The sequence below is a fragment of the Lynx canadensis genome, chromosome D3 (assembly GCF_007474595.2).
Source record: "Lynx canadensis isolate LIC74 chromosome D3, mLynCan4.pri.v2, whole genome shotgun sequence".
Lineage (NCBI taxonomy): Eukaryota > Metazoa > Chordata > Mammalia > Carnivora > Felidae > Lynx > Lynx canadensis.
In genome coordinates, this window is record NC_044314.2 from 20921911 (window position 1) to 20945061 (window position 23151).

General features: G+C 36.8%; 1 protein-coding gene across 2 annotated transcripts in view; it reads right to left on the reverse strand.

The window, feature by feature from the left end:
- Positions 1–12594: 12594 nt before the first annotated feature.
- CD3H18orf54 (chromosome D3 C18orf54 homolog) overlaps positions 12595–23151 on the reverse strand; it is a 28782-nt gene continuing 18225 nt past the window's right edge. For both annotated transcript variants that reach the window (XM_030336556.2, XM_030336557.1), the window contains one exon: positions 12595–13498. In XM_030336556.2, coding sequence (XP_030192416.1) covers positions 13426–13498 — 73 coding nt within the window. In that variant the 3' untranslated portion in view covers positions 12595–13425. The remainder of the gene's footprint in view (positions 13499–23151) is intronic.

Here is a 23151-nt window from a genome sequence, read left to right on the forward strand (position 1 = left end):
AAATATTTTAGTCTTTATGGTCCAAGAAGCAGAGGTAAAATCAAAGATATTACATAAGTACTTACATACCAAGAAAGAAAATAAACTTCAAACAATGTTTTGATAAAATTAAAATATAATAATATGTATAATTTTTATAACCAAGTCTATTAATGAAGAAAATTGAATTCTTTGGAGGGAAATAACATTTTGCTTCATTGGGATTCAAAGTTAATGCTCCTTATCATCAAAACCAATTGCAAATGTTCATCTATTAATGCTGACCCATATGAGATTTTACATACTTCATTTTTTAAAACATCTTTTCACACAGTTAGTGGCACACACTGATACCGATCTAGAAGCAAATTATTTTAGTTGAGCATATTTATCATTTGGGAAGCATTTACAGAATTTTATGAGTTTCTTCACTTGATATTTTCCTTTTTTAGTGTGTCATCACATTAATCACCTTCAACTGAAAGTAAGGTGAAATCTCTTCAATTGTACAACTAACTGGATTTTTTTTAAATATGGAAATCCCCTTTGTAGTCACAGGGAGGTCCAAAACTTGTTGCTGAAACTAACTTGAGCTTCAAAAATACAACCCCTGCAAACGTGTGTAGGAGTGGAGATCTTGCTTCTTGTTTTAACATTTGAAAGCACGAGAAGCGTTTGACATGACTTAAGATTCAAACATTAGTTGTCATCAAAACAACTTTACCAAGGTCTAAGACTGGCATATACCTGATGTTCCACCTTGCAATTTTAGCCTGAATTCATTAAGACACATTATGAGGTCTGCCTCAATACCTAACTTCCAAAGCCACTCAGTGTTCCATTATGTCTGAGGCTTGTTCTTATTAAGAAAAATTTCAGGAGCACCTGAATGGCTCAGTTGGTTAAGTGTCCGACTTCAGCTTGGGTCATGATCTTGCAGTTCATGGGTTCAAACCCTGCACTGGGCTCTACGCTGACAGCTCAGAACCTGGAGCCTTTGGATTCTGTGTCTCCCTCTCTCTCTGCTTCTCCCTCGCTCGAGCTCTGTTTCTCTCTCAAAAATAAATAAATAATAAAACATTAAAAAAAATTAAAAACAGACCATTCATAGAGGCTAATTCTTTTGTCACTTCAAGCTCAGCATTAACTTCTGGAATAAAAGCAACTTGGTATCATAACATCTTTTAGACTCATCAAGAACCAAGAAAAACCATTGAAATAGTTTGCCCTGATTTTTAATTGACTATTGATACTGCTCCCAATGCCATCAGCACTTTGATCAGCTATTCTTCCCAAAAAGCTAATAGTCTTAAACAAGTTTGTTTTCTCAGAACACATTCCTTCAGTTGCTGTAATGAATCACAATTTTAACTAACTCACTATCAACAAACAGTTTAGCTTACTTGGCTAACAAGTAAGGCACTGAAAACACCGCGGCTTCGGCCTCATTTTCATTTTTTTATTTTTGTGAAGAAATTCTGTTGTGATTATTACAATTTTTCTTCTAATTTGTTGCTTTTCTATGAATTGGAAATATTGTGATGAGTACTTAGGCTAGTAATGTTGATGTATATTGTATTTTTTTATTTCTATGTGTCATAAAATATTCATCTTTTAAATTCTATTCAATCATTTAAAAATGTAAAAAAAAAAAATTCTTAGCTGTGGACTGTACCAAAGCCAGCAGCACACTACATTTGACCTGTGAGTCATAGTCTAGAACACAGATATAAATTCTCCCCATCATTAGAAAGGTATGTGTTAAGAATCAGTTAATCACCATTTATTAGTTACTCCTCCAGGAAGGGTAGATCCTGCTTCGTTAGAAGGATGATTATTTCTACTAGATTGTGTATAAGCTAGTTCTTACAGAACCAGTGTTGAACAACTGGCCAGCTTTCAGGAAACTCCTTAGTTGTCTCTGATTTTAGCCATTATTTCAACTCTGTCAATATTAAAAGTGTTCCTACTTTGCCCTTTTCATTTGATGTCAGAATGTGTAGTCCTTGGATGAGATATTGTTCAAATTATTGAACCAAAGCCCTGGTTTGGGGGATTCTTGACAAGTGAGGTCAGAGAAACCCCTGCTATGCAGTTAATGCTAAATTTGGACTGTTTCATTTGAATCTGAGACTATGGGTCAGAGAGAATGCTATGAAAAAATATGCTATGAGATCTAGATATTTCTAGAACCTAAAACTGAGCTACGGGTGCTCCAGCTCCTAAGAGGATTTTACAACTCAGGACTATACGAAGATAACTCAAAGAGGAGCCCTCCTCACCAGCCCCACCCCGGCTATTCCCACTGGGCCTTAGAGAATTCTTAGCAACCCAGTCATCCTGGCAGATTGTCCACTCTCCTCCTAGTCCCTTATCTCTATACCTTGCTCACATTTTCATGTTTGGGGACTCCCTTTTGTGGCCATCACTAAGTGGAGGCCTGACATAGTCCCTGGGCCCCTCACATTGACATACCACTGCATACAGATTGAACCAAGGGAGAAAACGATAAGTCACATACAGACTAGGATATGGATGTTATATCATCCTTCGCAAAGTTACTCTGTAGGCATAGTTACGAGGTAGGAATCAGAAACTTCTACTAATCCATGAAAAGATTAACCTAAGCAGGGTGTTAATTCTAAATAATGAGGTTTTCAAACTTTGTACTTCACCTTTTGTTGCCCCTTTTCCACCTTTTTTCTCCTTCACCACCTCACCTCTTCTCTTTTCTCCCTGACTTGAAATGAAGAGATGTTGGGGAAGCTATGGCCACTGGTTTAGTCTACTAGCTAAGTTTGCTTTAACCATATGTATAAGGAAGAGGCTTCAAGGATGATAAGTAACCAGGGTACTTCCCTTGAACCTCTACTCCCAGTTCATGATGTCAAGCCTGTGTCTTCAAGACCCAAAGTCAATTTTTTCTTTCAAGAGCCAACCCTTTACAATGACATAAGCATGTGCCAAGGCCCAAATACTCCTCCATTATGCAATTTGGAGGAGGGTGACAAGGGAGAGACCTTGTACAATGCAAGTCTATTAGCGGTCTAACAAGAATCCCGGGACTGAAGTATGCTGCAGAGAGGAGTCAGGGTCTGAATCATAATATCTTTTTTTAAGTTCATTTATTTTGAGAGAGCCCATACATGCATGCATGAGAGAGAGGAAGAAAGAGAGAGAGAATGAATTCCAAGCAAGCTTTGCACTGATGTGGGTCTCAAACTCACAAACTATGAGATCATGACCTGATCTGAAATCAAGGATAAGTGGCCACCCAACCGACTGAGCCACCCAGGCTCCCCAGAATCATAATGTCCTAAGTCTAAAGAATATATCCAGTCTACAGAATGGAGAAAGATGTTTCTCTTGCCTCAAAAATAAATAAATAAATAAATAAATACATAAATACATAAATAAATAAATAAATAAATAAATAAATAAATAAATAAATAAAACACGTATCTTTAAGTGGGAAGGAAAGGGAAGATAAGAAAGATCATTTCTTAACATATTCTAGCACAATCTTTTTTTAATTTTTTTTTTCAACGTTTATTTATTTTTGGGACAGAGAGAGACAGAGCATGAACGGGGGAGGGGCAGAGAGAGAGGGAGACACAGAATCGGAAACAGGCTCCAGGCTCTGAGCCATCAGCCCAGAGCCTGACGCGGGGCTCGAACTCACGGACCGCAAGATCGTGACCTGGCTGAAGTCGGACGCTTAACCGACTGCGCCACCCAGGCGCCCCTCTAGCACAATCTTTAAGAGTTATAAATGGAGAACTTTGAGCCACGGGTTGGAGCTCAAAACCAGATTAGGGGCAGTAGGCCAGTTTCTTAATCTTGTTATTGCCAAAGAAGACAGTGCCCTCTAGTGGGAGAAAATTTTTAAGCAGTCCTTACTAACACGGACCCATATCTATTTCTACAAAATATCCACGCACAGGCAGCTACATGACAACCATTATGATCAGCTGAAATTCTGAAAAAATTGTATTTACCAATAGCTTCTAACACTGGGCACCTACTATGTATGAGGCACTGTGCTAATAAGTAAGCATTTTACAAGTTTTACCTCATTTAAAGCTGCAACTTGCCCAAGGCACCACAGCTAACAAAGTAGGGGAGGGAGGGTTTATGACCTTTAAATTTTAAACTGTCCTAAGAAATCTGACTCAAAACTACATGCTCACACACACACAACCAAGAACTACAGCAGAAATCTGGGAAACAGTTGCTACTCTTCGCTCCTTTTTAATAGCATATCAATTATGCTTTAATTTGCAACGATGAAATAAGTAACTCTGTTTATGCAAATGCTCTACCACTGAGCTATACCCCCAGTAACTCTGTCTATGAATAAAATTGTTCATATTTCCCCTAAGTCTCTCCCAAATTTTTCAAAATTTAAATTATTTGAAGGGGTGCTAAATTGTTAAGTTTGTCAGGGGCATGATCATGTTCCTTTTAACCATGGATGAGCCAAGTTATGCACAATAATGGTCATCAGAGCTTCTGAATCCCCTTCCAAGAGACTTCTTTGTGCTCATTTCTGTTGTCTTACACTCTCATCCAAAAACCCAATTATTCAGTAAATCAAACAGCATCTACTATTGCAATCTAATACAAATAAATCAATAGCCCTCTAAGCATTATTATAAAAAAAATAAAACCTATATTCTGAGAACTTATTTTACACTAAAATATCATAGGAGCCTCAGTAAAAGTAGTTGTATACCTCTGAACAAGTTAGGGGCTCCTGGGTGGCTCAGTCCATTAAGGGTTGGACTCTTGGTTTTGCCTTAGGCCATGATTTCACGGTTTGTTAGTTTGAGCTCTCTCTCTCTCCCTCTCTCTGCCCCTCCCCTTAGAGCTTGCGCTCTAAGATAAACTTTTTAAAAAATGTTTAAAAAAAAACAACAAAAAACTGGAGTGTTATGCTAAGTGAAATAAGCCATACAGAGACAGACAGATACCATATATTTTCACTCTTATGTGGATCCTGAGAAACTTAACAGAAAGCCATGGGGGAGGGGAAGGAAAAAAAAAAAAAAAGAGGTTAGACTGGGAGAGAGCCAAAACATAAGAGACTCTTAAAAACTGAGAACAAACTGAGGGTTGATGGGGGGCGGGAGGGAGGGGAGGGTGGGTGATGGGTATTGAGGAGGGCACCTTTTGGGATGAGCACTGGGTGTTGTATGGAAACCAATTTGACAATAAATTTCATATATTGGAAAAAAATTAAAAATAAATAAAAAATTTAAAAAATCGCTAAGATGGTATCAGGTCATATGGACTAACTACTGGAAAGAAGGAAAATATTTGGTTTTAGTATCTGGAAAAAATTCTTAGCTGAGTATTCCAAGGGTCTTAGATGGGACCCCAGGCCACTTTCTCAGCCTCATTCATTCACAGAACAATATTTATGTATCACTTTAATCTTAGGCACAATTGTGGTTGCTGGGAAGAAAAGAGTGAATTAAGACAAAGTCTCTGCCCTCAACTTTAAGAAAAAAAAGGAGTAAAGATGCAAAATAAATAAATAAATAAATAAATAAATAAATAAATAAAGGCATAGGGAGTGGCGGGGGTTAGGGTAGGCCTCTGTGATAAAATATTTCAGCAGACACCTGAGGGAGAGAATCATGGGGTATTTGAGGAAAGACCGCACAGATGTAGGATACAGTGCAACAGCCTGGAGACAGAAGCATATTTGTAGTTACCTGAGAACAAGACCATTGTGACTGAATCAGAGAGCAAATCCAGTGGTAGGAAATGTTCCGGTTTGGGGGACTGAGGGAAGAGGTGTTGGCACACCACACAGGACTTCTTAGACTATAGTCGAAACTTCACATTTACTTTTGAGATGGGAAGCCACTGGGAATTCTGGGAAGAGGTACATCTCAGACATGTTTTTAAAGGACAAGTCTTAGAATAGTATGGAGACTAGAACGGGAGGCATGAGGACAGAAGCAGCCTTGCGTCTTACTCCTAGTGCCTCCCTCAACGGGATGCATTACCACATAAGTAGCTAGTATTCACCATGTCATATATGCCAGGCATAACTTACACCATTTAATGCTCAAAGCTATAAAGTAGCTGTTACAAATGGGAAGGAAAACAAAAGGCAAGGGCAAGGTCAAGTACCTTGTTCACAACAAAGAGCTAATAAACGGCAGAATCAGAAGCCTGATACTAAAGCACAAGTGTCTCCCACTAAAACATACAACATTCCCTTCTGAGTCGATGAATCCTGTATCAGACCATTTTAGCGCTCAAGTCTTTGCACATTACACCCATGTCTGAAATGCCTTCCACCCAATTTCTCTGATGGCAAACTTCATTTTTCCAGATCAGCTTTCCCTCCTGAGTGAAAGAATTCCTCATCTCCCCAGACCACTTAGGTGTTCCACCTCCTGTGCCTTTACAGCAGCTGTTCAGTCCTCTGAAACAACCCTTACCGGTTGTAGTGTAATCGTGTCCGTTTACATCTTTCCACCATGAGTTCCTCATGACAGTCATGCCTTCTTATTCATCGCCTCTCCCACCCCTGCACTCCCCTCTCCTCCATCCACCTCCAAACACATCTAGCACAGAGCCAGGAGCCAAATAAATGCTAGCCAGATGGAGTAATAAAGAATCGAATGTAGGGTTCCATTCTACTCTTTACATGTTGCATATTGGTGCCACATTGGAAAAAAATAATTCACCAAAAAGAAAAAAATAGAGATATATGAGATGGTGGGTGCAGTAACTAGATGGGGGCACTCTTCATAATGTATATCAAATCATCACAATTCACATTCTAAATATCTTACAATTTTATCAGTTATATACCTCAGCAAAGAAAAAAAAACTAGCTACAGGTGGCAATAAGAAAAACAAAGTGAAAAAAAGAGACAAACCAAGAAACAGACTCTTAACTACAGAGAACTGATGCTTACCAGAGGGAAGGTGGGTGGGTGGGGATGGATGAAATAGGTGATGGGGATTAAGGAGTGCACTGATGATGAGCACTGGGTGATGGAATTGAATTACTATATTTGAACACCTGAAACTAATGTAACACTGCATATTAACTATACTAGAATTAAATTTTTTTTAAAAAGTGGAAGGATATTAACTAGACTTATTGTGAACATTTCACAACATACATAAATATCGAATCATCGTGCTGTACACATCAAACTTTTAGTTATAACTCAATTTAAAAAAAAAATAAAGGATATACTCTAGTTTTGCTATTAAGTAGGGCTCTGGATCATTTGTAAAATAAAGCCAGGCTCTTAAACAACAAAATATTGAAAGCTAGGGAACATCCACAAAGTGAGACAATAATGAAAACTTTGTCTAAAGAAATACTTTAGAAACTAGATATACTTAGCCTGACAGATGGAAAGAGCATTACTCTTGTTGATTTCAATACTTGAAAGACTGAATACGCATGTGAGATGATCTTGAGGGGAAAAATTAAGAGCAATACAGGGAAGACACAGAAAAGCAAAAAGTTGTTTAATTAAAGCAAAAATATACTATAAAACAAAGTATTCCAATTTCAGGAAACTTCATTTCCAGAAACATTCATTTAAAGCTATGTGGCTACCTTGATGAAAAATAATGAAAGCAATATACTGTATTCCTGTCTATACTCTAAGAGGATAATTCATTTAATTCCAGAATACTTACATAGTCCCAGATCTCTAGTTCAGAACTATTTTATAAAGTCACCAAATTCATTATTTATTTAGGTATTTTACATTTTATTCATTTTTAGAGACAGAGCGTGAGCGGGGGAGGGGCAGAGAAACAGGAAGACACAGAATCCGAAGCAGGCTCCAGGCTCTGAGCTGTCAGCACACAGCCCCACGCAGGGCTGGAACTCATGAACCATGAGATCATGACCTGAGCCAAAGTTGGACACTTTACCAACTGAGCCACCCAGGCACCGATCATTAGATTTTTAAAACACTGGCCCATGTTCTCTCATTTTACCTGTTTTCTAAATGACCTGACATTCTTGCTACCTTACCTTTATGCCTAGTTCTTGGTTTGAACAGGCTATATAAGATGTTGCAAAACAGAGAGCAGAGATAGGTGAGGCATTTTGTATTTTCCGTATGTGTTCTCTCCCACCAAAACCTTTCGAAATCTATCAATTTACAGTCTGTCAGTTCCAAATTCACCCTGAAGGGGCTCTCCCACTGCTTTCTGGCAGCTGCACCATCAGCAAACCAGGTGGGTATGAAGACCTCTGATTTCTTCCCAGTCACAATCCCAGAATGTTATGGGTCTTCTTGGTACTCACAGATCTGGACCAGGCTGGTAATCACCTTCCTGCAACCCTCCCAACACAAACACTTCATGTTTCAGGTGTCCTGCCAACACTAAGACCCCTTCCTGCCTCTGTGTGCCTACACACCCAGTAACTAGCTACAGCCTTCCTGAACCTTGGAGGGTGACTTCCTATTTGCCTAGTGACTGAAGACCAACGCTGGGCTGGCCAAACCAGTAAACTTCTCTGCCATCCAGTAGGCTACAGCTACCCCTTCTTCAGTGAGATCTGAATCCAAATCTTAAGCCCCTTACTTCCAATAGGTACCCAAGGGGACCTTTTCCTTGGGTACTCCCCCTCAGTTCTGGGGTACCATATAGAATTCTCATATTTCTTTTGTCACAGTTTAAAACCTTTTCATGTTAAATTTCTCTTGTTATAATCACTATGTCATTCCTGTTTCCAGATTGGACCCAGAATGCTAGTTTCCCATCAAGCCAAGCTCAAAAGAACACAATGAAAACCAGCTGCTGAAAGCTTTCCTAGACATAGCCCTAGATCTGTAAAATAATTTGTATATATGATGAAATACAAAATATATAAAAACTAAAAAATCTTAGCTTTGAGAGCTCAAGAGGTTAGAAGGCTTAACAGACATCATCCAAAGTACACAAATGTTGATCCTATTTGATAAAGAGCACCAGCAACATCTAAAAATAGGCTTAATTTACTTCATTTTAAGGATTTGCAGAACATCACATAAAACAGTATGATCTGTCCTTTCTTGAGCCTACACTCTTATAAGGAGAACTACGCTTAAAATTATCAATCACGACTTTAAGTTTACACGTTCCTGGTTATACAATGTAATGTTAAGAGGTACTATCTTATCAAGGAGATAAAAATCAATCCTCTAACTCTTGAGACATTCTCTCCCCTAGGGACACAATGTGGTAGAGAGACATTATTCATAACAAAAGCAAGAAATATAATAGCTAAATGAATGATGGGAGAGGAAAAAGGAAAGCCAAACTACCCAGTTTGAAAGAACGTTAGAATATTTGGAAAAGAAAATACAACATTCAGTTAGAGCTTTAAAGAAACTCTGGAGTAAGCTTTACATAACCAGAATGAAAGAAAACTAAGTATTTCAAGTATGGGAAATAACATCCACAAAGGTGAGAATATATGTAGAAAGTTGGGAGAATGAGTAAGGCAATTTACAGCAAATTTCTGAAGTAGATTAGTAATGTTATAGTGTTAGTGTTACAACAGTGTCTTGCGGACTGGTCAGCCACTCTTCAATGTAAGGGCTGAAAGTGAGGGAAGGAATGTTAAAGGTTGAAATAGGTATTAGGCAGGGGTGCCTGGGTGGCTCAATCCGATTAAGTATCCAACTTTGACTCAGGTCATGATCTCCTGGTTCAGGCATTCGCACCCTGCATCAGGCTCTGGGCTGACAGCTCAGAGCCTGGAGTTTGCTTCAGATTTGGCCTCTCCCTTTCTGCCCCTACCCCGCTTGTGCTCTCCCTCTCTCAAAAAATTAATAAACATTTAAAAAATAAATAGGTATTAGACAAATAGACTCCTCTTAGTTAGGATAATGAAGAATGGACAGATACATTTGTTACATTGTTAGAAAAGTTGCTACATTGTGAGAAAAGTGGTTATAGAAGTCTGGTCTAAAACTGGGAGGGCAAAAAGCTAAGGTATTTTTGTTCAAAAAAGGAAAACAATCTTAGCCACAGATGAATATAAAGAAGAAAGAAAATAGGGAAACAGAAAACGAATAATTTCAAATGTCATGGGAAAAAAATCTAACAATATAACCTGAATATGTGTTCGTTCACATATTCAGAACCAGGTTTGCACCAATCATTGTATGATCGGCACTACAAACTAACACAATATATAACCATGTATAAAACATCCAATTGGTACATGGAACAGAATGATACACACTCTCACATTTCAAGAAACTTCAATTGTCCACGAATCATCAATTTTATTGGCCTTTTGCTTCTTTTGTCTCTTTTCACAGTACTTGCATCATTTTGGCAAGTTTACTTCTTCATAGCACTTCTACCAAATAGGTTTTGAGACACACAGTACACGTTGGAAAAGGAAAGATAAAACAAAAATTCAAACCTATGAGTGATTCCATGTATTCAAAACATGGGGCAAGGGAGAATCTTGTCATGATTTATCTTCAAAAAACATTTTGGTATAACTATATATAAGTTAACAAGATGTTAGCTTAAACTTTAGATACCAAAAAAAAAAAAAATCCACATGTATAAATTTCAACAAGAAATAACATAGAAAGACATATAATCCAAACAAACCCAAGACAGTGTTCCTCAATTTGGTCAGAAATCTCTATGACACAGAAATGTGCTAATACAGAGAACAGTGAAAGTAAAGCTCCACTGGTATTACAGAAAATACAGTTGAGTTTTGAGTCTTCATATACTCATTGCACTTTTATCCCTTGATCTCAAAAAAATTTTGGAATTAGGTTAAATTTTTTTCATACTCAACTAAAAATCTGAAATGTCTTATTAAAATTCTTTTTCTACCTAACACTTTTAAATATACCTAAAAGAAAGGGGTTGATAAAAATTTATACTCACACTGCAACTTTTAAAACCTATAATTGTGCTCATTATCTTCTTTAAATTTCCAATTCAGCAGTCTTAATACTGCTGCCTTCCTCTCACTCCTGGAAAACTCAAAAAATACTGAAATGTTTAACATGTAATTTAATCAATTCTGTAGCAAATTTCATGAACATATATCATTTAGATTTTTCTTAGTTGACTCTCCTATACATTTTTTGTTTTAAGTTGGAATCACTTTAGTAAAGTTAATTTATATTTTAGGTTAAAATGACTAGGGGCGCCTGGGTGGCTTGGTCGGTTGGGTGTCCGACTAAGGCTCAGGTCATGATCTCACAGCCCGTGAGTTTGAGCCCCGCATCAGGCTCTGTGCTGACCGCTCAGAGCCTGCAGCCTGTTTCAGATTCTGTGTCTCCCTCTCTCTCTACCCCTCCCCTGTTCATGCTGTCTCTCTGTCTCAAAAATAAATAAACGTTGAAAAAAAAATTAAAAAAAAAATAAAATGACTACGCTTCCATATTTAACACAAAGGAAAAATACTCCTTTCGTAAGTATAATCGAGTAGAATCAACCTTTTCTTAAAATATTAGTTATAAAAATTTAGAAGGCTTATTTTACTTAGTGTTGAAGCTATTTTCTTGCAAATGGCAGCACTAATCAAATCAGTGCGATTCAGTCATTATAGCAGAATCTCTTTGGAAATGCTTTATAGGCAAATACTAAATACTAGGTCTGATCAACATATATGCGATTAGAAGTTTAGTACCTGATGATATATTCATCTCTTCTGCCTCCATTGGAATTTGTCTAACAGAAGATTTAGCTAAACTGGAACATGATCAACCCAAATTGGCTTCATGTTCACCTACTTAAAATCCACATTTTTAACATCCATTGTACTTTCATCATCAAAGTAATGCCTTGAGTGTATGCAAACTATTTGTTTTAAAGCAGAAGATCATAATCAGAAAATAGAATGTTGATGTCAGAAATACCTCCACAGACTAAACAAAACAAACTTAATGGCAAGTGACTCTCAAACTGGGAAAAAACAACTGCATGGTGGTGACTCCTTGGTCAAAAAAAAAAAAAAAAAAATGACAACGTTCCCTCTATAGTCTTTGATGTGTAAGTTCTATAGCAAAGGTCTACATTTAAATTTGGGGGAAAAAATTCTTCAACACAAGGTACTTAGAAATTCCTATCTGACAGTAAAACTACTTAACAAAGATGCTACAATTTGGACATGTTAAAATGTACTATTTGTATAAACACACAGATATTCTTTCATTTCATCAGGCTTTTAAAATATGCTTTATGACTTAATTCCTAGTGTTGTTGGTAAAGATGCTTTCTTGCTTATTAGAAGTTTACTTGGTAGAAAATGCAAAATTACAGAGCTCAGTTCAGTTCTAGCTAGAGACAGACTTTAGACTACAGATTGCTTTAAAGAAAGTTCAGTTTGGGGCGCCTGGGTGGCGCAGTCGGTTAAGCGTCCGACTTCAGCCAGGTCACGATCTTGCGGTCCGTGAGTTCGAGCCCCACGTCGGGCTCTGGGCTGATGGCTCAGAGCCTGGAGCCTGTTTCCGATTCTGTGTCTCCCTCTCTCTCTGCCCCTCCCCCGTTCATGCTCTGTCTCTCTCTGTCCCAAAAATAAATAAACGTTGAAAAAAAAAAAAATTTAAAGAAAGTTCAGTTCTTACAAAATAGCTTCATAATACAGAGTTGTTTTTGGATTTTCCATATTCATTTTATTTGTCAAATTGCATGAAGTAATTGGTCACTGATCTCATAGCTTTTATTAGTTTGAGCTAACCCCAAAACTAAAGTCTGGGAAATAGTCAGTACCAAAATATTAAATTCTCAAATATACACCCCTGAAATGCTTTGTAAGCTATCAAGACCAAGATTATCTTACACAGAATCAAAATCAAAATATCAATTAAATGAGGTTTTCTCTTGGATTTCACAACATAAAACAACGTTCCTTTAGCAGTGCGTCACCCCGTCATTAATGTTATTTGCAAATACAACATATCTTAAATACTTAGGAAAATTAAAAGTAACATACTCTATATGGATAAGATACACCATAACAACTTTGATATTCCTTTAAGCTACTTAAAAGTAGATGTTAATTGTATCAAAAAGTCTACTTAAGAGATTTTGGATAGAAACCAAGAAGAGTTTGTTAATAATCCAGAAACAGATGATAAAATGATGAGGATGTTCAAGAAGATTAAATCCATGTAAGCTTCAAGAACGGAAATCATCCACCTTTGAATATAGGACATATGCTGGCCTGAAAACCAAAATCAGACTGTAGGACACAGTGTGGGTCCTTCAAGTTCACATTCTAGCATTTTGGCATAAAATGAGAATAGGTCACAAAATCTATGCACATTTTCAAGTTTGGTTTTTAAAAAAAACATATAATATTTGAACCAATCACAGAATAATGTATGAGTTATAATTTCTTTGTCAGTTTAAGGAATAGGAAAAATATACATTTTTGTTCTGTGGTGACTATTTATTGGTTGGAATGTTTTATTTTCCTCTTCATGTTTTCGGTGACTGTTTCCCACTGGTATCATCAACCAGGTCTCTCAGGCGAGATAAATGGTGCAAAGCCCTTCATTGAAAAGTACAAAACACATTATAAACCAACATTAAAGACTGAGCAGACAATGCAGACAGCAACAAATGGTGATTACACTGTTTATTAACTTCAAAATTAGTATGAGAAATGATTTGTAAATAAGTACCAAACATTTGGAATTTTTCTTTATAAAACCTTGAGATCTTGAGTAACTGAAGGCTAAAATAATTCATTTAAATTCTATAAACACTTACTTTAAAAATATGGTTTTTTTGACATTCAAGGGGTTTTTTTTTGAAAGTTTGCCAAGAACTTTAATAATAGGCTTATTTGTATCACACTTAACAAGATACATTCTTCATGTAATTTTCACAATAACTGTGAAATTACACCCTTTCTTTTGGAATACAGTGTATATTATTTAAGAAAGAAAGTATATTCATTAAGATGTACATTTAAGATAGCTAAGATTTTAAAAATAGCACTGAAATATCAGTCACAGTTAAGGAAAACTCATTTTTATTGAGCATGGGGGAAAACAAATGACAATTACGTGGTATTATATCAACAATCTGTTTTCTCTAAAACAAAGCTAAAATTCTAGGTCAGGTCTCAGTGGACAAAATGTAATCATCCCTCAAACAAACTAAGAAAAAAGAAGCCCTTAACTTTCCTCTAAAAATATTCTTCCAGTCTGTCCTCCCTATTACTCATTCAGAACCTCAAGGACCACTCAGAAAACATCAGTTAATCAACAATATTTCAGACCTCTTATTAATAAGGGACCAAGAGAAGCAAATAATATAGCAATTATGATGTGCACTAACCTGTTTACTAACAGAAATTACTATTTCGAAGGTGAGCTGAAAGGTGGTGACTACAATGGCCTGTTCTACAGTCTCTAACACAGGTTCGGGGTTCGGTAAGTATGTATTACATAAAATACATCTTTCACTTTACCCAGGACAAGGGGATGGAAGAAACCAGTACTGTTACTTACTACTACATTATATCTATTTCCCTGTACTCTACTTCTTGGACACTTTTACTCAAATACATTAAGAATGTGGATTTTGCCACCGTTTTGGCAACTTCAGTTAATTTTTGAGATTTGTATCTTCATCAACTAAATGACAATAACTCACCCAAAGTTACTAAGCAATCAGAGGTAAAATTAACTAGACTCTATCATTTCTACATCCTATAGTAAAATCTCTTTACCTAAAGAATTATTTTCTTCCTAGAGACACACATTTATGAGACAGAAGATAATCTGTGAATATACTTTGGACTTAGATCTACCTTTTTTTCAGGCTTATTATTTAACAACCTATGATTCAAAAGAAAGAGGGGCACCTGGCTGGTTCTGTCAATGGAACCTATGACTCCTGATCTTGGGATTGTGAGTTCAAGCCCCACACTGGGTGCGGTGATTGCTAAAAGTAAAATAGGAAGGGAAGAAGGAAGGGAGGGAGGAGAATAGAAAGAGAGGAAGGGATGGAGGGAGGGAGGGACAAGTGGCTAGAATCTTATCTATTTACAACTCTGAGGGCCACAGATCCCTTGCATTTATGGAATCTACAAAATTTAATGTGGGAAAATATTCTCATCTTTATTTTCATTAAATGCTACCTGTAAATTAGCATTTCCTTCCATTATGAATGCAAACAACAGACCCAAATCTGTGACCTCATATGCCAGAGAAATCAGAGATCTTTTCTATTACATTATAGTCATTGCAGTACCTCAAAATTTCTTTTATAGTCACCACGACTTCAAAATTACAATAGTTATATAATAGTTACAAAATTACATTAATTACTAAACACATGTACTACACATGTAACCTCAGTCCTTCTGTCTACAATCCAAAAGTTCATATGACATAACTGGCCAACTACTAGACAACTTTGAGCCTTGTTGTTCATCCAGCAAACAGTGAAGTCTCAGTGGTGACCCACTGGTGCTTTCCAATATTCCCTTTCTCCGTTTGCTGATCAACATGTGAACGTTAAGTAAAAGACCACATCATGGTTTAATGCTTTTATTTAAGTTATGCAACAGGCCATTTTACTACATGAATTTTAACTTACCTGTATTTTAAAAGTCTTATTTAAATGCAGTAAGAAGCATATGAAATTTAGAAATTAGAAATTTATTTTAGAAATTAGCAATTAGAAATTATTTTAATATTTTCATAACTATAACTCAATATAACTGGTTTCCTTCCTAGTCCTATTTTATGTCTTTAAAAAACAATATTAGGGAGAAAGAAGAAGGATGGGGAGGGAAGGGAGGGGTGTGGTATGATGGGAATGAATGAAAAAGCTAAGCGGTAATGTGAACTCTTCAGTCCCCCTACCTCAGCTACACACAACAGCTTTCATTTCCTTTCATTCCTTTCATTTAACCTCTATCTGCCCTGCTTAGAACAAGACAATGAATCAATCAATCTACTTAGAGAAGAGGCCACCAAAAGTGATTTGCTATTTCAAAGGTATGTGTAGGGAGAAGCATGGGGTAAAATTATATAAGGAAATTACTCGAGTTTCTTCTCTAAAAAAGTGAAAAAGCAAGCTAATGGGAAAAATATAAATTTAAGAGTTATGTTACAACACTGAATAGTCATTCACCTTAAAAACTGAAATTTAGGGGCGCCTGGGTGGCGCAGTCGGTTAAGCGTCCGACTTCAGCCAGGTCACGATCTCGCGGTCCGTGAGTTCGAGCCCCGCGTCGGGCTCTGGGCTGATGGCTCAGAGCCCGGAGCCTGTTTCCGATTCTGTGTCTCCCTCTCTCTCTGCCCCTCCCCCGTTCATGCTCTGTCTCTCTCTGTCCCAAAAATAAATAAACGTTGAAAAAAAAATTAAAAAAAAAAAAAAACTGAAATTTAAAAGATGCATGTCTTATTATGAGAATGTATCAATCAATGAGCCCATAGAAACTTAATAACAGACTGATTATATGAAAGCAATCAAACTGTATTTTAATTTACTCATTGATACCTTGCCTCTGGTTTTCTATTAGTACTGCTATACTGGCTGTTCTTAAGTATTATGTTTACTGGCCTATATTCAGGCTCGCATCCAGCAACAACTAAACAAAATGCCTACCACTCCCTAGATCTTAGCAGAGAACATTAGTATAAAGAAAAATTTTTGCTCTAGGATCATGTTTTACAAATCTGAGAGGTTAATTCTATCTATCTCTGGTATAGAATGAAGACCAGAAAACAGCGGGGAAAAGCGAAGTGAGAAACAGGACAACTTTCTAGCTATCATTAAATCTTCACAGCAAGGCCTTTAACTTGCTGAAAACCATAAAATCTTACACATTCATTTCCAAATTATATATAAAGCAATATACTCTAAAGCCAGTACAAATTACTTTTGGATGACTGATGATTTTGCAATCGTCTCCTACTGCTCACCTTTATAGTGTATGAGCAATACAATTATCGCTCATTCTTCACAGCCAGCCTAGACAGAGTAGCTGGTGGCTTACATGACATACAAGGTTCTAGAAAAGGCCCCTGTTCAAAAACTACAATTTTTTCATTTGCTTAAAGATGGCAAATTTCTCTCTTCGAGGTTTCAGTTAATACGTTTTTATCAAGTTGCTAATATGTAAATGCATAAGACAAAGCTAAGAATTATAAAGATAAAAAACAATTACAATTTAGATTCCTATTCAAAGCAAAATCCCTCTGGAAAAAAATAACATCTTAGGCTACTCAGTCTTTTATACTTCTGGTCCAATGAATCTTCCTAGAGAGCAATTATTTCTAATGAAAGAACATAAGAAAACTGAGTGTCCAACAGAGTAAACAGAACCCATACTAAGAGCTTAGTGTTTCCTGAGCCTAATGAAAGACATTTTAAAACTGGTTAGCAGTCAAACTGTTAAAAACAAGAACTTTTATTTGAGGGATAGAGAGAGACATAATAGGATTTTCATCCTAGGAAAGGTCATTAAAGCATCCAAGGTATAATCTGCAACTTTTGAAAAAGCTGAGTCTATTTATTTTAAAATATGAAAAGATGGCCATAAACCTAACCAGAAAAATCTGAATTTCAAATTGTCCTTAAAATAATCTACACACTAAAAATAAAGAAAACATGTACTAACATACTTTTAAAAGTTTAAACTTACTTCATATCAGTACTTTACTGATAATAATTTTGAAATGTAAAGTAAAAGCCAAATCAAGATTGCCCCAGCTAATCTAACAGAATCAACCGCTAACAGCCATTTGCAAACATGAATCTTACTCTGAAAATGGCATTTTATATCTAGTCAAGATTACCGATCGTCTAAGCCAGAAAAAAAAGTTACTACTACCAAAAAAAAACTTTCAGCTAATGGTAAAAGTGCCCCTACAATCAATATCAATTTTTGTGTTCATATGGCCCAGTGTTCATCTTCACCAACAAAAACATCTTCCAGGCTATGTACTTAGAAAACATATTTAAGTCTATGACACAAGTTCAATACAAATACTTTTTTTTTTTCCCCCATAAGTAAAAAGAATAATTTATTCTTTTTTTTTTTATTTTTTTTTATTTTTTATATATATGAAATTTATTGACAAATTGGTTGCCATACAACACCCAGTGCTCATCCCAAAAGGTGCCCTCCTCAATACCCATCACCCACCCTCCCCTCCCTCCCACCCCCCATCAACCCTCAGTTTGTTCTCAGTTTTTAAGAGTCTCTTATGCTTTGGCTCTCTCCCACTCTAACCTCTTTTTTTTTTTTTTTTCCTTCCCCTCCCCCATGGGTTCCTGTTTAGTTTCTCAGGATCCACATAAGAGTGAAACCATGTGGTATCTGTCTTTCTCTGTATGGCTTATTTCACTTAGCATTACACTCTCCAGTTCCATCCACGTTGCTACAAAAGGCCATATTTCATTTTTTCTCATTGCCACATAGTACTCCATTGTGTATATATACCACAATTTCTTTATCCATTCATCAGTTGATGGACATTTAGGCTCTTTCCATAATTTGGCTATTGTTGAGAGTGCTGCTATAAACATTGGGGTACAAGTGCCCCTATGCATCAGTACTCCTGTATCCCTTGGATAAATTCCTAGCAGTGCTATTGCTGGGTCATAGGGTAGGTCTATTTTTAATTTTCTGAGGAACCTCCACACTGCTTTCCAGAGCGGCTGCACCAATTTGCATTCCCACCAACAGTGCAAGAGGGTTCCCGTTTCTCCACATCCTCTCCAGCATCTATAGTCTCCTGATTTGTTCATTTTGGCCACTCTGACTGGCGTGAGGTGATACCTGAGTGTGGTTTTGATTTGTATTTCCCTGATAAGGAGCGACGCTGAACATCTTTTCATGTGCCTGTTGCCCATCTGGATGTCTTCTTTAGAGAAGTGTCTATTCATGTTTTCTGCCCATTTCTTCACTGGGTTATTTGTTTTTCGGGTGTGGAGTTTGGTGAGCTCTTTATAGATTTTAGATACTAGCCCTTTGTCCGATATGTCATTTGCAAATATCTTTTCCCATTCCGTTGGTTGCCTTTTAGTTTTGTTGGTTGTTTCCTTTGCTGTGCAGAAGCTTTTTATCTTCATAAGGTCCCAGTAATTCACTTTTGCTTTTAATTCCCTTGCCTTTCGGGATGTGTCGAGTAAGAGATTGCTACGGCTGAGGTCAGAGAGGTCTTTTCCTGCTTTCTCCTCTAAAGTTTTGATGGTTTCCTGTCTCACATTTAGGTCCTTTATCCATTTTGAGTTTATTTTTGTAAATGGTGTGAGAAAGTGGTCTAGTTTCAACCTTCTGCATGTTGCTGTCCAGTTCTCCCAGCACCATTTGTTAAAGAGGCTGTCTTTTTTCCATTGGATGTTCTTTCCTGCTTTGTCAAAGATGAGTTGGCCGTACGTTTGTGGGTCTAGTTCTGGGGTTTCTATTCTATTCCATTGGTCTGTGTGTCTGTTTTTGTGCCATCAATACAAATACTTTTAAGAAACATGGAAAGCTTGGGGCGCCTGGGTGGCGCAGTCGGTTAAGCGTCCGACTTCAGCCAGGTCACGATCTTGCGGTCCGTGAGTTCGAGCCCCACATCGGGCTCTGGGCTGATGGCTCAGAGCCTGGAGCCTGTTTCCGATTCTGTGTCTCCCTCTCTCTCTGCCCCTCCCCCATTCATGCTCTGTCTCTCTCTGTCCCAAAAATAAATAAACGTTGAAAAAAAAAAATTAAAAAAAAAAAACATGGAAAGCTTGAAGTCATCTTCTTTTAAATTTTAAGGCAGAATGAGGTCTTTATACTAAATAATCAATTGAGGCCCTGCACCAGTCCAAATGGATAATGTACCACTATCGTTAATAAGAGGAGTGTTAACAACATAGGCTGTAGAATCAGACCATCTGATTTGAAACCCAGTGCTACCTCTTACCAGTTATATAACCTTGGGCAAGTTAATTACTTGAATTTTATTACCTGATCTGAATTATGAAAATAATAATACAACCTCATAGGGTTGTAAAGATCACATGAATTACTCAAAAGCACTAAGAACACTGACACTTGGTTAAGTGTTCAAAAAATGTTATTATCATTATTTACGAACTCCTACCAGATAGGAATACTATACCAAAATACTACGGCAAACTGTAAAGTAAGGCATTATTTCTACCCAGAAAATTATAAATTATAAAGTCACAGGGAAAAAATCATACATGCATATATTTTTAAACTATGGAAGTTAAAAAAAAAAAGTGTGTGTGTGCATACACGTACATACACATAAATATCACGGCAATTAGAGTCAAAAGTTTACATGTCTAGTGTTTCACTTTTCCACCACTTCCTTAGATAACAGAATTCTAAACACATTCTGAAGGACAAAAGGTAGACAAGATTTGTTTAGCCCCACTTCTAGCCAAGTGAAATGGAGTTACTAAAGTAAAAAATTTCAATCTTAGCATTTCCTAAAGCTCAGTATTCCATCTTCTGAGGGCACTTAACATTCACACAACCAAACCCATAAATAAATACCATTCCTCGTGGTAGTCTAGTTTCCTAGTAACTTTGTTAATGTGCTGTGCAAGATTGAAAATTTGAGTATGTAGCGTATATGACATTAAATTGTGAATTGATGTGATATGTAACAGCATATCAACATTTGAAGATACCAGTACTTGATACACTGTTAAGGGAAATTTTGCCTCCAAATTTTAAGCTGGAAGGTCACTGGAATAACTTTGAGAAAAGAACCACAGCTACATGGTTTTTTTAGGTTTTCGGTACGTACGGTAAGAATTATGTACAAATTGAATTGTCTGTACCGATCCTCGGAACAACAAATAAAAACTCAATTATGAAAGAAAAAATAAATAAATAAATAAATAAATAAATATCATTCCCTCTGCAAATACCATGACTATAGGAAAGATTTGCATTCATCTCCACATTTTTTGCTTAAGATAATGTAACTAAGAAAACAGACGGATAAACCCACTCAAGGCATTTAGACCTATCTTTATATCCAGGACATTATGCCCACTTTAGGTTTCTGTAGACAGATGTCAAATAATGACAGATTCATCATTATTATATGTATTCTAGAAGGAATACATAAAAACACATTTCATAAACAAGTTGTTCTTCCATGATATCCATAACAATATTATGTCAAATTGTTGCTGTTACACAAATGAAAAGAGAATCTCTCTAAGCCACTCATATCCATTATATTTAGGCATCTAAGGTTATCTCATTAGGTCTTAAGAACACATTAAAGGAAATAGCACAAGTTTAAGAGAAAAGTTGAGGATTAAACAATATGTTCCATGAAGCTTAAAAATACCAAGTACAGGATGCAAAAATTCTCAACAAGATATGAGCCAACTGGATCCAACAATACATTAAAAGAATTATTCATCATGACCAAGTGGGATTTATAGCTGGGATGCAGAACTGGTTCAATATCTGCAAATCAATCAATGTGATACATCACATTAATAAAAGGAAGGACAAGAACCACATGATCCTCTCAATAGATGCAGAGAGAGCATTTCACAAAATTCAGCATCCTTTCTTGATAAAAATCCTCAAGAAAGTAGGGATAGAAAGATCATACCTCAAGATCATAAAAGCCATATTCAAAAGACTCATCGCTAATATCATCCTCAATGGAGAAAAACTGAGAGCTTTCCCTCTAAGGTCAGGAACACGACAGCGATGTCCACTCTCGCCACTGTTATTCAACATAGTATTGGAAGTCCTTGCCTCAGCAATCAAGACAACACAAAGAAATAAAAGGCATCCAAATCGGCAAGGAGGAAGTCAAATTTTCACTCTTTGCAGACGACATGATACTGTGTACAGAAAACCCAAAAGATTCCACCAAAACACTGCTAGAACTGATGCATGAACTCAGCAAAATCAGAGGATATAAAATCAATGCACAGAAATCAGCTGCATTTCTATATACCAATAATGAAGCAGCAGAAAGAGAAATCAAGGACTCAATCCCATTTATATATAATTGCACCAAAACCCATAAAATACCTAGGAATAAACCTAACCAAAGAGATGAAAAATCTATACACTGAAAACTATAGAAAGCTTATGAAAGAAATTGAAGAAGACACACAGTAAAAGGAAAAATATTCCATACTCATGGATTGGGAGAACAAATATTGTTAAAATACTGATACTACCCAAAGCAATCTACATATTCAATGCAATCCCTATCAAAATAACACCGGCATTCTTCACAGAGCTGGAACAATCCTAAAATTTGTCTGGAACCAGAAAAGACCCCAAATAGACAAAGCAATCTTGAAAAAGAAAACCAAAGCTGGAGGCATCACAATTCTGGACTTCAAGATGTACCACAAAGCTGTAATCATCAAGACAGTATGGTACTGACCAAAAACAGAACTTAGATCGATGGAACAGAATAGAGAACCCAGAAATGGACCCACAAACGTACGGCCAACTAATCTTTGACAAAGCAGGAAAGAATATCCGATGGAATAAAGACAGTCTCTTCAGCAAATGCTGTTGGGAAAACTGTACAGCAACATGCGAAAGACTGAACCTGAACCACTTACTTACATCATACACAAAACTAAACTCAAAATGGATGGAAGACCCAAACATAAGACAGGAAGCCATCAAAATCCTCAAGAATGCAGACAAAAATCTCTTTGACCTTGGATGCAGTAACTTCAGACAAAAACCTCTTTGACCTTGGATGCAGTAACTTCTAACTCAACATGTCTCAGGAGGCAAGGGAAACAAAAGCAAAAATGTACTACTGGGACCTCATCAAGATAAAAAGCTTCTGCACGGCAAAGGAAACAATCAGCAAAACTAAAAGGCAACTGACAGAATGGGAGAAGATATTTGCAAATGACATATCAGATAAAGGGTTAGTATCCAAAATCTATAAAGAACTTATCAAACACCCAAAAAACAAATAATCCAGTGAAGAAATGAGCAAAAGACATGAATAGACATGGAAAAATGCTCAACATCACTCATCGTTAGGGAAATACCAATTAAAACCACAATGAGCTACCATATCACACCCGTCAGAATAGCTAAAAATTGACAACTCAGGCAACGACAGATGTTGGCGAGGATGCAGAGAAAGAGGAACCCTTTTGCACTGCTGGTGAGAATGCAAACTGGTGCAGCCACTCTGGAAAACAGTATGGAGGTTCCTC